Source organism: Pelobates fuscus, chromosome 6, assembly GCF_036172605.1.
Source record: "Pelobates fuscus isolate aPelFus1 chromosome 6, aPelFus1.pri, whole genome shotgun sequence".
NCBI lineage: Eukaryota > Metazoa > Chordata > Amphibia > Anura > Pelobatidae > Pelobates > Pelobates fuscus.
The window spans coordinates 304,894,876-304,911,425 of NC_086322.1; the positions used below are offsets into that span (position 1 = coordinate 304,894,876).

The 16,550-nt window shown below is 42.4% G+C and overlaps 1 protein-coding gene across 1 annotated transcript in view; it reads left to right on the forward strand.

Annotated features, from left to right (window-relative positions):
* The window catches only part of PTPN1 (protein tyrosine phosphatase non-receptor type 1), a 63,247-nt gene that overhangs the window by 42,170 nt on the left and 4,527 nt on the right, over positions 1–16,550 (forward strand). The window contains exons 2-5 of the mRNA XM_063459684.1: positions 3,776–3,866; positions 5,498–5,598; positions 7,974–8,072; positions 15,754–15,891. Of these exons, the coding sequence (XP_063315754.1) occupies positions 3,776–3,866; positions 5,498–5,598; positions 7,974–8,072; positions 15,754–15,891 (429 nt within the window). The remainder of the gene's footprint in view (positions 1–3,775; positions 3,867–5,497; positions 5,599–7,973; positions 8,073–15,753; positions 15,892–16,550) is intronic.

Genomic DNA, 16,550 nt, shown 5'->3' on the forward strand with positions numbered 1-16,550 from the left:
TGTGTCAGATAACGCTTGGCGTAGTGTGTCAGATAACGCTTGGCGTAGTGTGTCAGATAACGCTTGGCGTAGTGTCAGATATCGCTTGGCGTAGTGTCAGATATCGCTTGGCGTAGTGTCAGATATCGCTTGGCGTAGTGTCAGATATCGCTTGGCGTAGTGTCAGATATCGCTTGGCGTAGTGTGTCAGATATCGCTTGGCGTAGTGTGTCAGATATCGCTTGGCGTAGTGTGTCAGATATCGCTTGGCGTAGTGTGTCAGATATCGCTTGGCGTAGTGTGTCAGATATCGCTTGGCGTAGTGTGTCAGATATCGCTTGGCGTAGTGTGTCAGATATCGCTTGGCGTAGTGTCAGATATCGCTTGGCGTAGTGTGTCAGATATCGCTTGGCGTAGTGTGTCAGATATCGCTTGGCGTAGTGTGTCAGATATCGCTTGGCGTAGTGTGTCAGATATCGCTTGGCGTAGTGTGTCAGATAACGCTTGGCGTAGTGTGTCAGATATCGCTTGGCGTAGTGTGTCAGATAACGCTTGGCGTAGTGTGTCAGATAACGCTTGGCGTAGTGTGTCAGATAACGCTTGGCGTAGTGTGTCAGATAACGCTTGGCGTAGTGTGTCAGATAACGCTTGGCGTAGTGTGTCAGATAACGCTTGGCGTAGTGTGTCAGATAACGCTTGGCGTAGTGTGTCAGATAACGCTTGGCGTAGTGTGTCAGATAACGCTTGGCGTAGTGTGTCAGATAACGCTTGGCGTAGTGTGTCAGATAACGCTTGGCGTAGTGTGTCAGATAACGCTTGGCGTAGTGTGTCAGATATCGCTTGGCGTAGTGTGTCAGATATCGCTTGGCGTAGTGTGTCAGATAACGCTTGGCGTAGTGTGTCAGATATCGCTTGGCGTAGTGTGTCAGATATCGCTTGGCGTAGTGTGTCAGATAACGCTTGGCGTAGTGTGTCAGATATCGCTTGGCGTAGTGTCAGATATCGCTTGGCGTAGTGTGTCAGATATCGCTTGGCGTAGTGTGTCAGATATCGCTTGGCGTAGTGTGTCAGATAACGCTTGGCGTAGTGTGTCAGATAACGCTTGGCGTAGTGTGTCAGATAACGCTTGGCGTAGTGTGTCAGATAACGCTTGGCGTAGTGTGTCAGATATCGCTTGGCGTAGTGTGTCAGATAACGCTTGGCGTAGTGTGTCAGATAACGCTTGGCGTAGTGTGTCAGATAACGCTTGGCGTAGTGTGTCAGATAACGCTTGGCGTAGTGTGTCAGATAACGCTTGGCGTAGTGTGTCAGATAACGCTTGGCGTAGTGTGTCAGATAACGCTTGGCGTAGTGTGTCAGATATCGCTTGGCGTAGTGTGTCAGATATCGCTTGGCGTAGTGTGTCAGATAACGCTTGGCGTAGTGTGTCAGATATCGCTTGGCGTAGTGTGTCAGATATCGCTTGGCGTAGTGTGTCAGATATCGCTTGGCGTAGTGTGTCAGATATCGCTTGGCGTAGTGTGTCAGATATCGCTTGGCGTAGTGTGTCAGATATCGCTTGGCGTAGTGTGTCAGAACGCTTGGCGTAGTGTGTCAGATATCGCTTGGCGTAGTGTGTCAGATATCGCTTGGCGTAGTGTGTCAGATATCGCTTGGCGTAGTGTGTCAGATAACGCTTGGCGTAGTGTGTCAGATATCGCTTGGCGTAGTGTGTCAGATATCGCTTGGCGTAGTGTGTCAGATATCGCTTGGCGTAGTGTGTCAGATAACGCTTGGCGTAGTGTCAGATAACGCTTGGCGTAGTGTGTCAGATATCGCTTGGCGTAGTGTGTCAGATATCGCTTGGCGTAGTGTGTCAGATAACGCTTGGCGTAGTGTGTCAGATATCGCTTGGCGTAGTGTGTCAGATATCGCTTGGCGTAGTGTGTCAGATAACGCTTGGCGTAGTGTGTCAGATATCGCTTGGCGTAGTGTCAGATATCGCTTGGCGTAGTGTGTCAGATATCGCTTGGCGTAGTGTGTCAGATATCGCTTGGCGTAGTGTGTCAGATAACGCTTGGCGTAGTGTGTCAGATAACGCTTGGCGTAGTGTGTCAGATAACGCTTGGCGTAGTGTGTCAGATAACGCTTGGCGTAGTGTGTCAGATAACGCTTGGCGTAGTGTGTCAGATAACGCTTGGCGTAGTGTGTCAGATAACGCTTGGCGTAGTGTGTCAGATAACGCTTGGCGTAGTGTGTCAGATAACGCTTGGCGTAGTGTGTCAGATAACGCTTGGCGTAGTGTGTCAGATAACGCTTGGCGTAGTGTGTCAGATAACGCTTGGCGTAGTGTGTCAGATATCGCTTGGCGTAGTGTGTCAGATATCGCTTGGCGTAGTGTGTCAGATAACGCTTGGCGTAGTGTGTCAGATATCGCTTGGCGTAGTGTGTCAGATATCGCTTGGCGTAGTGTGTCAGATATCGCTTGGCGTAGTGTGTCAGATATCGCTTGGCGTAGTGTGTCAGATATCGCTTGGCGTAGTGTGTCAGATATCGCTTGGCGTAGTGTGTCAGAACGCTTGGCGTAGTGTGTCAGATATCGCTTGGCGTAGTGTGTCAGATAACGCTTGGCGTAGTGTGTCAGATATCGCTTGGCGTAGTGTGTCAGATAACGCTTGGCGTAGTGTGTCAGATATCGCTTGGCGTAGTGTGTCAGATATCGCTTGGCGTAGTGTGTCAGATATCGCTTGGCGTAGTGTGTCAGATAACGCTTGGCGTAGTGTCAGATAACGCTTGGCGTAGTGTGTCAGATATCGCTTGGCGTAGTGTGTCAGATATCGCTTGGCGTAGTGTGTCAGATATCGCTTGGCGTAGTGTGTCAGATAACGCTTGGCGTAGTGTGTCAGATAACGCTTGGCGTAGTGTGTCAGATATCGCTTGGCGTAGTGTGTCAGATATCGCTTGGCGTAGTGTGTCAGATATCGCTTGGCGTAGTGTGTCAGATAACGCTTGGCGTAGTGTGTCAGATATCGCTTGGCGTAGTGTGTCAGATAACGCTTGGCGTAGTGTGTCAGATAACGCTTGGCGTAGTGTGTCAGATATCGCTTGGCGTAGTGTGTCAGATATCGCTTGGCGTAGTGTGTCAGATATCGCTTGGCGTAGTGTGTCAGATATCGCTTGGCGTAGTGTCAGATATCGCTTGGCGTAGTGTGTCAGATATCGCTTGGCGTAGTGTGTCAGATATCGCTTGGCGTAGTGTGTCAGATATCGCTTGGCGTAGTGTGTCAGATATCGCTTGGCGTAGTGTGTCAGATATCGCTTGGCGTAGTGTGTCAGATATCGCTTATTCCTTTTACTAGGAAGGTTTTCTTCATTACTTTCAGAGAAGATCTTAGAACATCAACATGTTTTTCAGTAAGTTGCGTCTAATCGCAATCTTCACATACGAGAGCTGTGACTTCACTAATCACTGGTTCTTTTTGTTTGGTGTTTGACACGTGAAATCTTGTCATGCAAAATATGACCTTTTGTGTTTTATTTTTTGATTTCCCCTTAAACTACCTGGAACTTGTGGCCTTGAGCTTATGTCCGTGTAGTTGTGTAGTGTTTTAGTATAACTTGTTTTTCCCCATGCCTTCTGTAGACCTAGATTCTCTGGCTGATCCTAAAAATGCTGGCCCTGCCAGACCGGTATAATACGTGGACCTTGCCAAAACTAGCAAACACTTAAACCGTGAGGCAGTGGGGGGAAGTGTTTTTATCGATCGTCTTGACCAGTGCTGGAAAACTAAAACGTTTCCTATTTCTCCCCTTGCAGGATATCCGACATGAAGCCAGTGACTTTCCCTGTAAAGTGGCGAGATTACCCGACAATAAGACTCGCAACCGCTACAGAGACGTCAGTCCTTGTGAGTTCCTTCTCTCTTTGGTTATTTTTTGACTTTTTTTTTTTTTTTTTAACACCATTGTTTAATGCGGTGAAAAAATTGTAGTGTGCTTGTTTTATTTTTTTTTTTTCTGTACTTACTCTTTTGGACGTCCAGTGTGTGTCTGAACAAGAGTTGCAAAAACAGGGGGCAGCGTGAATTGTATACATTGCATTATTGTGTGATTGGTTGCCAGAATCATTACGTTAGCCTCCTGCCTATGGGCAGTTAATTAAAAGTGATGCTATGTATTACAGGCATTAGTGTGGCCCTAGTGCCCATTGAATGTCTCTGCAGAAGAAGTGAAACCAATCTCACATTTGCCAGTTTATTTGTCTCGGGGCTTGTGGGGTATTGTGTCTGGGAACTGGCAAAGCTCTCTGCTGCCATGTCTTGTAATGTGCTGCCAGCCCGTCTACCAGACACAAAGAAACGGCTTGTGACCTTACTGTAATAAAGATTGAGCTGCGGGCGTAGGGGAGGTGAATAAAGTCCAAACCTATAGCTGTTTGTATGTCGTATCTGTCTAATTGTGTGTGTACAGTTAGTTCTATTTGTGTGTTTGAAAGTGGCTGGTGTGATGTAATTATGCGGTTAATTGGGTGAGACCGTAATTTAAGGTGTGTTGCTAATGAAGCACTGGACACAAGTTAGCCAAGCTGTGCTGTAGTATGTTTATAGCTCACAGACTGTTTTTGTATTGTATAAACCGTATGTGAGCTGTGACTTTGTTGTGGAGAAGATCATTTGTTTTCTTTCTTGCTAGTCCTGCGCTTATATCCCAGAGAGAGTGAGATTAGACTTTGTCACTCGCTGATGGGAATTACTATTTCTGGGCTCCCTTTATTTCCTTAATGGAACATCTCTTAATACACAATTCCAAAAGTAGTGTTGCACTCAGGGAACCCAGTAGTCAGTTGCCATCCCTGGAGCACCACAAAAGGGATCTGCAGTCCCTTAGAAGTATTGAAAATAAAATTCCAAGGATTTACAGAGTAGTGCCAATAGGAACGATCGTGAGAACAAAAAGCTTTGAACATACCGGTAATTAAGGTTTGACGCTGAAATGTTTTTTGTTATCCTGATCCTGAATAAAACTCCTTCCTATTTCCACTACTCTGTGAAGCCTTTGGAATTTGATTTCCAATCCTAATACACAAAGTGCAGGTTTGAGTTTAGAATCTGCATGTTTTATTAGAACTATTGATTTTTGAGATCTCCAATTCTATTTCCCTTTATTCTATTTTACAAACTATTTGAATGCTCCCAGTTAAGTGCCTGGTTTAGAAACTACTACAGAATGATTTCACATGTTGCCCGGGGCTCTCCAGTCATTCTGTAGAATGTCTGGCGTGGAAAAAGTTTCAAGCGTGTTACAGACTAATTTCACACTTTGCTTGGGGCTCTCCGGTTATTCTGGAGAATGTCTGGCGTGGAAAGGTTGTCAGCAATGGCTTTGTACTTTGTAAGCAAACATACCAACATACACAAATCCATTACAGGCACTTTTATTTATTTTTAAAGAACTTCCTTCGAAGAAAAAAAAAAGGAGATAAATACCTTGTGGTGTCTTTGCTCATGAATTTATTAATGCCATTGTACTCATTTTCCAGTTGACCACAGTCGAATAAAGCTGCACAGAGAGGACAATGACTATATTAATGCCAGTCTGATCACGATGGAGGAGGCACAGCGGAGCTATATTCTCACACAGGTTAGTGGTGATCGCACATGGTGAGAACACGGAATAACGTGACTATTTTTCCTTGACTTTCTAACATATTTGTAACATTCTTCTGAAACCCCATCAAAAATGGCTTTTCATGGTTCATTTTAAGGAAAAATTTATTAAAGCATCACTCCACAACCATCACACTTGCTGCTTTATGGGTGAACAGTATCCCATTTTAACCCCTTAAGGACCAAACTTCTGGAATAAAAGGGAGTCGTGACGTCACACATGCCGTGTGTCCTTAAGGGGTTAAAGGCACTGTATAAAAGTTGACACTTTTATAATGAAACACCCCCTCACTGTCAGAGAGCCCAGGGGGGTTAGCTTCTTGCTTCTGTTGGCTCCCCTCAGCAAATGGAATTAGCAGGCATGCTGTACTTGAGCGTGCCTGCCTCCTTCTCAGATCAGCGTTGCATAATGCTGTGTAGCTTAGAGAGGCACTAGTAATTCCTAATATTGTTTATTTTATGGACATATAAAAGGCTCCGTCAAAATAGAACTACCTGTAACCTAGTGTCAGCCAGGAAATAAAATCCAGTGGGTTTCTCAATCCCAATCTCACTTCTCCACCCATTGTCATCACCCCTGTGTCTCTATTGGGGTGCCTGTGGGAGGAAGGCGTTCTGCTTCGAAGTCCCCAATGATTTGTATGGACTGACTTTTCTTCTGTTTATAGAGAGACTCTCTCACTGCCAGCATCTCCTGGATATATGCTCGGCCTAATTAGTGAGGCGAACTACCATTTGGATATTATTCTGAAGACACATCCCCATTCTTCACATTCTCACAGCTTGCACCTCATGACCGCTTGAGAAGGAGCCTCTCGGGGACTGTGAGGAGTCTGTGCAATCCTGTATTGCAGGCCGCACCAATAGACGGCGCGCGTACTAACCATAAGGAAGGAGCTCTCTGATACCATTGGGCTATCTGTGCTGCTGAGCGGCCCTGTGGCACACTGTCAGATGGCCTAGTGGTCATGCATTCGCCGGCCAGAGGTTACACACCTCCTGTACTATACACAAAAACTATATTGAACATGCATTTTTTACGGCTCCCTGTAATAAAGTGCGTGATTGCAAAGGTTGTGGTGCAGAGAGTACACACGGAGCACAGAATCCCTGCTAACCGGCTTGTAACTGCTGCAATTTCTAAAAATCACCCAGCCTTAAGCCAGCCCCGACTCTCACAAGGGAGGAGTGATCAGTTCCTCATTTGCCTTGTCTGTTTTGTTTTGCTTGTAGTGTCTGCACACACAAATAGACTGATCTGTCTCTAATGTCCTATCAGACTATTGGGCAATTTCCTGTGTGCAGTTCTGAATTGGGCTGTAAATTAAAGGAACACTCCGGCACTATAACCATATCCACTGCATTTCCCTGACTTTCAAATGAATCCAGTAGATGGTTCTGTAGGCTGCCTTCACCTCTTGTCATGCTTTGTACAATGCTCCTCGTGCTGGTAACCCCAGCATGGCTGGCTGGCTCCAGGGAGTGGAAAGTCATGCTGGCTTTTATTATTCATTCAGCTGCTAAAGTTATCACATGCTTGTCACTTCTCATTCTGCGGCTCGGAATAAACAGAACTGCATGAGTAAGGCGACCATATGGTTCCCTGTATTCTGTTCATGAAGTCATGTATATTTCAATCACTGTCCCGCTTCAACCAGTTTAACTTGCTTGCAAGACTGCCTGTTTCTTTAAATAAGGTTCTGTAAATGCTTATTCTGCCGTGGGGCATGGGGAAGGGAGAATGTAAAACGCATTTGACACAGCATAATGAAAATCTCCGATTTATTAGGAGTCCTGGAGTCTTGCTACAGCTGCTGACAGTTTAATATCCATGATATTTGATTCTAGTTTTAATGATCCCTAGTCCAACATTGGACAAAATATCTCATAAGGTCCGCTGGCCATAATGGACGTGCAATCTGCAGTGCCTGACATGTTAACTCTTTCTACGTACAATGTCATTCTTAAACTAACATTAAGTGGCCATTCGACGATCCGTGTTTTATATTCTGACACTGTGTCAAATTTCCCATGTCAGAATTTATAGCACAACCCGAAAATGATCTGTTCATCGTTGTTAAATGAAAAACAAAAACGCAAGTGTTTTGCAGAATAATTCCAAGCTGCAATACTTGATACTTGATGTAAAATATTGTAATATTTTAGTGGTACAGAAATGTGTGAGGGTGGCGATCACTGCCTGTATATCCTCGGTATTGGAAGGGACGGGGTTAATGTCCCATTGTACAGTGCTACGGAATTTGCTGGCGCTACATAAATAATAAAATAATAATAATGTGCCAGCAGCGAGCTACATACAGTAACATGCTGACTTTATTTCTCACACAGGGTCCTTTGCCAAATACCTGTGGTCATTTCTGGGAGATGGTTTGGGAACAGAAAACGAGAGGTGTCGTCATGCTGAACAGAGTGATTGAGAAAGGATCGGTAAGTGTTTCTTGGCATCCAGACTCTGCTTGTTTTAATCTCTAAGCCAGATGTTTCTATCTGCCAGCCTTTTTGGGTCAAAAGGAAACATGCTGTTGGAATTAATCATTTTTGCATACTCTGCCACCCCCACCCCAAGGAATTCCATGATGTGCAGTTTGCACTCTTAAGAAGGATGTTCTAAGGTTGTGTGCCACTTCATCCTCTGAAGGCTTCTAGACTGTCCATTGCGACATGAAATGATCACAGCCTTGTTCACCTTGTGCAAATATTTTAAAAATTTGTAGCCTCTCTTAGGAATACAGGAGAACAGACATCTGGGTTAAAGGCTCCTCACAGGCACAATTATAACTTTTCACCCTGCATAAAAACAGCTACCTCCCACATCTTTTGGGGGCAGACATCACAGTAGCAAGCTAAGCCTTCCCATCACAGTTCGTGAACACGAAGATTCACGGCTAAATGTAAAAATGTTATGGCAGATCCTTAACTGTTTGTAAATGGCCACTCTTTGAGGCTGATAGTGTCATGGGAGATGTAGTTTTGTATGGAATTAACTTTTTGCCCGAAATTTCTGGAGAGTTGGATTTGAAATAAAACAAACTGGCCCATTTGAAATGAAGTTTGCATTTTGATTGGATCTGTGGTAAGGCTAACCAATCAAAATAAAGATGGAATTTAAGGTACACTCCATGGATAAAATGTTCAACTGGGAATTAACTAATTCTAGTTTCTTAAATGCTGTAAGCCCCATTAGCAATTAAAATAAAACAATATATATCTCCTTCTATTCCAAATAGGCTAAAGACGTTAGCATGCTTAAAATCGTTTTATCACATTATCCCAGTGTGTTGGTGTACTTTGCATATTATTAGTGGAGAAAGGGGGGTAAGTGGTTTAGTTAGTCTTTGTATTTTTATTTTTTTAATTCACACTTATATTGTACATCTTGTATATCACGGTACTAAAGTCCCCCCATCCCTCCCCAATTCTGTATTCTGTATTGTAATCCTGTAACAATCTATATTGTAGGTTAGTCTATGACAGAAGCATAGATTTCCCCTAAATTAACCTAATGGAAGCTTGAGTATTTGTTTAGTTTTTTTTCCCCCTCATTCTTTTCTTTTAGCAGCTTACTATTTCCACTAACAGACTCACCACGATTTATAAGAAGATCCAGCTATTTTCCCCTTTTTATTCTAGGTGATTTACAGTTTACGTGAGACATAACTAAGATGGTTTAGTAATGCCAAGAGATTTATTGGAATCCTCTTGTGCTTTAAACCGTCTCGGCAGGAGCCAGGAAAGCTGCTCATCCATTTGGAATCCAGTCAGTTTGTTTTATTTTATCATCGCCCTGGTTAGTCCATCGCGCCACGTCTGATGGAACGTGCACCTGCCACAGTGACTCTCTATAGAGCTCGACTTTTCATTTAAACTGCGATCGGACGGGTGCGCACATTTTATGCCTGGATTGTTGATAGCAGGAGATTAATTTGCTGAATAGATTTTAGTCACTGTAAATGGTGGCGATTCACACGAATGGCCTCTATCATCATCATTACTGCAAACGAAAAAAATGGAAGGAAAAATATTTTTTGGGTGAAGATTGGCTTATTAATGTTTTGGCAATTTTAGTACGTGTGTGTTCCACAGTTTGCACCTTCTAGTTAGGGGTGCGTGTGCTTTGCATTGGTTTTTAAATCAGAGAGGGAATTTTTCTGATACTTGGAATCACACAGCACTATGTATTAATGACAGTTTTGCTTGTGATTTCTATTCCACAGGAGAAAATTCTACCATTTGTTGCATGTTGTGAAAATGAAAATCATGGCTTACATTGGCTGCAGAACTCCTTTCTGCAGAACCTGTAAACCATCCCCTGCCTTTCCTGTCTATACCTGACATTGTCCAACCAGAGGGTTCTCATTGAAAAAGCCTTGAAGACAAATGGCACATGCGCACAACTGTCCAATCTTGCATGTTTCATTACATCTCCTTGAGAAGCGTGTGCGAGTGTTGATCTGCTCAGCTTGCTAAATGTTTCTGCCAATCTGTCAGCCTGCACACACACTCCGCAGACAGATCTTATTGCTGGCATGTTGTCGACAAATTCCCTTCAATTAGGATAGGTTTCAGCCTCACTTCCTTTATAACCTGTGGCAAAGGTGATATAAAAGTGTTGATTTCTCTCGCACCTGCAGGGACAAGCACTTTAACCATGAACTAACTGGTATCCCTTTAAGAAATACCTCAAAATAGATTTATCCATAGTCTTTACTTTCCGGCACTTAATATTTTAATATAATCCAGAAATTATTGGAGACAGCTGAACACCTAAAAATAAAAATTACAAACAATAGTGCGACGCTGTATGTAAGTATAAACCGTGCCACCACTCAATATGGAACTCAGACTCAAAATGATAAAGTGCTTTGAAGTTGCCTTCCATTGTGAGGGGGGTCAGGCAGGATCCTCTGTCTGCTAATGGCACTCCGGATCAGAATAAGGAACCAGGTTGGTAGGTATAAACGGGCTTATTTGAAACCTCAAATCGATAAAAAAATATATATATATTCTGTCCTGATGAAAGTTCCCTAGTGGAACTGAAACGTTGGCTGTTGGAATAAAGACCTAGTATTCTTTTTTGGATAAATCCTGGGAGTGCTGATTTTTTCTTTCCTGTATCTATTAGTGCATTCGAGCACCGGGTCTACAAATATGTGAGTTGGAGTGCAAGGCTTTATATATTGATTCAGAGTATCCTTACACTCACGCTTTCTAGCTGGCGTTGGCCGGGTGCATGAAATACAGGGAAAAACATGTACATGCAGATAATGATCAGCACTCTCGGACTTTAAAAATTAAAACTTACAGTTTATTGAAAATCCATTAAAAGATCAACGTTTCAGTTCCATCTGGAACTTTTATCAGGATCAGGCATACAATGTCAAGTAAAAAAGTGCATTTATATACATAAAATGTAGGTGGAATTAGAAAGAAATGACTTACCCCTGTGCTTAGAATAGTGGGAGTGGTGCCCCTGGCGTCCATCGTTCCGTGCGCATGCGCGGACGAGGCCACGCCCCAATATATATATATATATATATATATATATATATATATATGTATATATATATATATATGTATGTATGTGTATATGTATGTATGTATATGTATATATATATATATATATATTTTGATAGATCACTGGTTCTACGCGTTTTTGTTTCCAAAGAAACTTCCCCAGGGACCAATATTTATATACACTGCTCAAAAAAATAAAAGGAACACTTAAACAACACAATGTAACTCCAAGTCAATTACACTTCTGTGAAATCAAACTGTCCACTTAGGAAGCAACACTGAGTGACCATCAATTTCACATGCTGTTGTGCAAATGGGATAGACAACAGGTGGAAATTATAGGCAATTAGCAAGACATCCCCAATAAAGGAGTGGTTCTGCAGGTGGTGACCACAGACCACTTCTCGGTTCCTATGCTTCCTGGCTGATGTTTTGGTCACTTTTGAATGCTGGCGGTGCTTTCACTCTAGTGGTAGCATGAGACGTAGTCTACAACCCACACAAGTGGCTCAGGTAGTGCAGCTCATCCAGGATGGCACATCAATGCGAGCTGTGGCAAGAAGGTTTGCTGTGTCTGTCAGCGTAGTGTCCAGAGCATGGAGACAGGCCAGTACATCAGGAGATGTGGAGGAGGGCAACAACCCAGCAGCAGGACGGCTACCTCCGCCTTTGTGCAAGGAGGAACAGGAGGAGCACTGCAAGAGCCCTGCAAAATGACCTCCAGCAGGCCACACATGTGTATGTCTGTTCAAACGGTCAGAAACTGACTCCATGATGGTGGTATGAGGGCCCGACGTCCACAGGTGGGGGTTGTGCTTACAGCCCAACACCGTGCAGGACGTTTGGCATTTTCCAGAGAACACCAAGATAGGCAAATTCGCTACTGGCGCCCTTTGCTCTTCACAGATGAAAGCAGGTTCACACTGAGCACATGTGACAGATGTGAGAGAGTCTGGAGACGCCGTGGAGAATGTTCTGCTGCCTGCAACATCCTCCTGCATGACCGGTTTGGCAGTGGGTCAGTAACGGTGTGGGGTGGCATTTCTTTGGGAGGGCCGCACAGCCCTCAATGTGCTTGCCAGAGGTAGCCTGACTGCCATTAGGTACCGAGATGAGATCCTCAGACCCCTTGTGAGATCATATGCTGGTGCGGTTGGCTCTGGGTTCCTCCTAGGGCAAGACAATGCTAGACCTCATGTGGCTGGAGTGTCAGCAGTTCCTGCAAGACGAAGAAGGCATTGATGCTATGGACTGGCCTGCCTGTTCCCCAGACCTGAATCCAATTGAGCACATCTGGGACATCATGTCTCGCTCCATCCACCAACGTCACGTTGCACCACAGACGGTCCAGGAGTTGGCAGATGCTTTAGTCCTGGTCTGGGAGGAGATCCCTCAGGAGACCATCCGCAACCTCATCAGGAGAATGCACAGGCGTTGTAGGGAGGTCATACAGACACATGGAGGCCACACACACTGGGCCTCATTTTGACTTGTTTTAAGGGCATTTCATCAAAGTTGGATCAGCCTGTAGTGTGTTTTTTCGCTTTAATTTTGAGTGTGACTCCAAATCCAGATCTCTATGGGTTGAAAAATTTGATTTCCATTTTGTTGTCAGCACATTCAACCATGTAAAGAACAAAGTATTTCAGAAGAATATTTAATTCATTCAGATCTAGGATGTGTTATTTTTGTGTTCCCTTTGTTTTTTTGAGCAGTGTAGTTACAATGATTAAAAACATTATCAGTAACTATAAGTTGTCGTACCCATTCCCTTAAATAGGGTTCTTCCTGATGTCCTCCGGTGTGTATGGGGGAGTTCCTATCCCCTCTGCCAATCGGTTTTCTCCAATACTTATCTCGGCAGCTGTCTGTAATGATTCAGTTGGCGCCGTGTAATTCCGTGTTCACATTCAATTTGGCTTGCGTTCCACCGCCTATTTCCGTGTGTTCCAAATTTTGAATGAAGCTTTATTGTTCATATTGTCCCAAATACATTTTTTTTTTTAAAAACACGGCTTCGTTTGTTACCCTTTGCTCTAATGAAAACAAAATTGTCTTGATTATAAAAGAGGACTTGGTATAAACACAGCATAAATTTACAAGAAGATAAATTGCAATAGATATAAACGTATTCATTTTCAAATGCTCATATACAGTTATGTGGATTACCCCATATGACAAGCCAAAAAATCACTAACTATCAAATTGTCAACTGACAAAAATTATAAAGGATTATCCAAAAATCATATTAAAAAAATCCCATTTTCTTACCGAGAAATATAAATCTCAAAATTCCTCATGTTAAACATAAGGAAAAATAAATATATATATATATATATATATATATATATATATATATATATATATATATATATATATATATATATTGTAATACTGAATATAAAATAAAATTAGTTTGTCTGTCAAATGGGGTATATCTACCTATTCTTGCTCCAGTTGACAAAAAAAAAATCGATGTCTACATTCAAACCATTCGGCTTCAGTGTCTGCAATTTGTGTATCCAAAAAGTCTCACGTTGGGACAAAGATCTCAATCTATCCGCTCTTCTCCACTGGGGATCGTTTTTTCCCTTTCTATGCATGTCAGATTCATAGAGTCAAACATTGGGCAGGAGTTGCAGTGCACTGGAACCGAATGGGACACAAGTTCTTTCCTGATGTTATTGGCATGCTCCAACATTCTAATTTTAAAACATCGTTTGCCGCTCAGACACTGCAGTAAATATACGACCGTCTATGCGGCAATCAATCCATGCTTTAATAGGGAACTTCTCTCCTGTTGTATTACTCTTAAATGAGGTGGTTTTTGGCAGGTCCATGGTGTAGCAGGCTTTGCATCTCCCACATGTTTTTAAAACCTGGATCTCTTAAGATCTTTTTGTTGGTTGGTAGTTTGTATGCCCTTCACATAGCTGGGAGCCAAAATATTTTTTGTAGATTAGTTTTTTTTTTTTTGTAGAATAGTTTTTTTTATAAATTGTTTTTTTGGCCAAGTGTAAAGAGGGGCTTTGGCTAGTGTTTGGCCAGCCCCTCTTTATTTTCCAATGGTTCTTATTGTATCTGGTTATAAAACTTTGTTGAAAATTTGTATTCTGAGTATTCCATAAGTAAGAAGTTTATTTTCTTATTCCTAGCCAGTTTCATCTTTTTCTGTGGGATTCCTTTTATAACCATTTTGTAATAATTTCTTCTTAATTTGATTAACTTGCAATTCATAATCTCGATTGTCAGAACAATTCCATCTCACTCAAGTGAATGGGCTTCTAGCTATTCCGATGAACGTAACTGTTGCCATCTGTTGGTTTAAAGAAACAACAAGATCTTGCATCCTTGTCCTCATTAACCCCTTAAGGACACATGCCATGTGTGACAAGTCATGATTCCCTTTTATTCCAGAAGTTTGGTCCTTAAGGGGTTAAAATAATTAACTTCCTAGATGTGACTTTGTTTATCACGCCATTCTGGAGTAAATTTTAGATTAAAGGGGTTTTGGTTTAGATGGTGAACAATTGAGTACAATTTTTGAAGGGGCCCTCTCCAAATAATAAGAATGTAGTCTATGAAATGCCGCCAGAGCACCAGATTCGCTCTCCTGTCGTAGTCCGACCAGACCCAAAGGTCCTCCCATTTCCTCATATAAATGTTGGCATAACTGGGGGCCAATCTGGTGCCCATGGCCCTCCCCGTTATCTGCAAAAAGGTATTTTTTTTTTTTTTCGACCAAAAAATAAATAATTATGTTCCAGTATAAATTTATCTGAAACCACAATAAAATCCTTTATTCCTGGTTCTAAACTAGTAACTTCCCTCAAGAAACAGGTAATGGCATGCAGCCCTCGTTGGTAGCTAATTGCTGTGTACAAGGATGTAACATTCAGGGTGGCCCAACTATAGTTGTTCTCTAGCTCCTGAAGAATGGATTTGTATATTTTGACATTTAACGCTAACCCTTCCAAAATGTATAGTTATAGTTTACCATTGTGTCTCTCACTGAATGCTCATACACTGTATGCATGTGTTTCTGGTGTGCACGTTATAATCCAAGTATGACCTAAAGCAAACATACAGGTATATCCCGGAGTACAGAAATAATCTACCCATTGTAGCTGCTCAGTGTTTTTGTGACGCTATAGGGTGTATTAATCAAAGCGACTGCTAGTTTGAAACAAAGTGCTAAATGTTGAAGGACAAATGCGCCTTGTTGCTGGTACGAATGTATCAAATTCCTTTTAATCTGCTCTGAACTAATCAATCCATCTAGAATTTACCTGTGGAGATTAAATCACTGAATAGTGATCCACTGGTAAATTCTAGACATAATTCGCTCTGCGTAGATTAAATGGAATTGGATTTGTTTGTAACTGCTGAAGTGTATTGTCACCTTCTAATGGGATTTCTATTTGGGATTTCCTGGTTGAATTCACAGAATGTTAGCAATTCATTAACCAGAACAGGCCTGGATCCTTTATCTGTCACTTCTGGTAAGTATGTGTGGTGTTAACGTTGCACTTGGCATAGCTCCTTTCTCGTGTGTCATTACATGTGGTTAAAGCAGAATGTTTTGTTTATGTAGATTAAGTGTGCGCAGTATTGGCCAAAGAAAGAAGAAACCCCCATGCTATTTGAGGACATAGACTTGAAATTAACCCTGGTTTCAGAAGACATCAAATCCTATTACACAATCCGCCTGCTGGAATTGGAGAATGTTAGTGTAAGTATTGCGACCTGTGCAATAAATGTGAAGATTGACTCATCCCTGGAATGTGCGTCTTGTGAAGGTTCCAGCTCGTGGTTCACGCCTTTTTGTTTGCTCCCTGTACACTTGCTTTAGGCTATACATTACATTTATATTGTAGAGCAAGCGTTTCCACCTCTGTCCGTGAATGAGCTGTGTAGGAGAATTCTGAAATTACTAAAATATCTGATACCACAGAGGAGCCAGTTTGTAACAGCAAAAGTAGGGGTTAGATGGAATAAAAACTTGCATTCCCACATACCTGCAGAAGCACTCCATAAGCTTATGTTGTGACGATGGTGCGGGCAGAACACCTGATTTCCTCAGTGGACTTTTATCAGCCCCTCTCTGTGGTCTCCAATTAACAAGCCTTGTGGGGACCCGTATTATCCATATTTTAGAAGTCTCACTTTTTTTTTTTTTCTTACGCCTATTTGTGAACCAAAGTGTAAACATCAAAGCTTATTCGTAAAGAGAAAAGTTTGTTACTTTGGTTTAAAATGTGAAATTCACTCTGCCCCAGTTCATTGCGTTTGTGATTGTCTAGGAGGTTACATTGCACACTGTCAGATTTCATATTGAAGGTATATAAAACCAGGATATAACTAAAGCTCTGCTAGACTTTACGGACATAG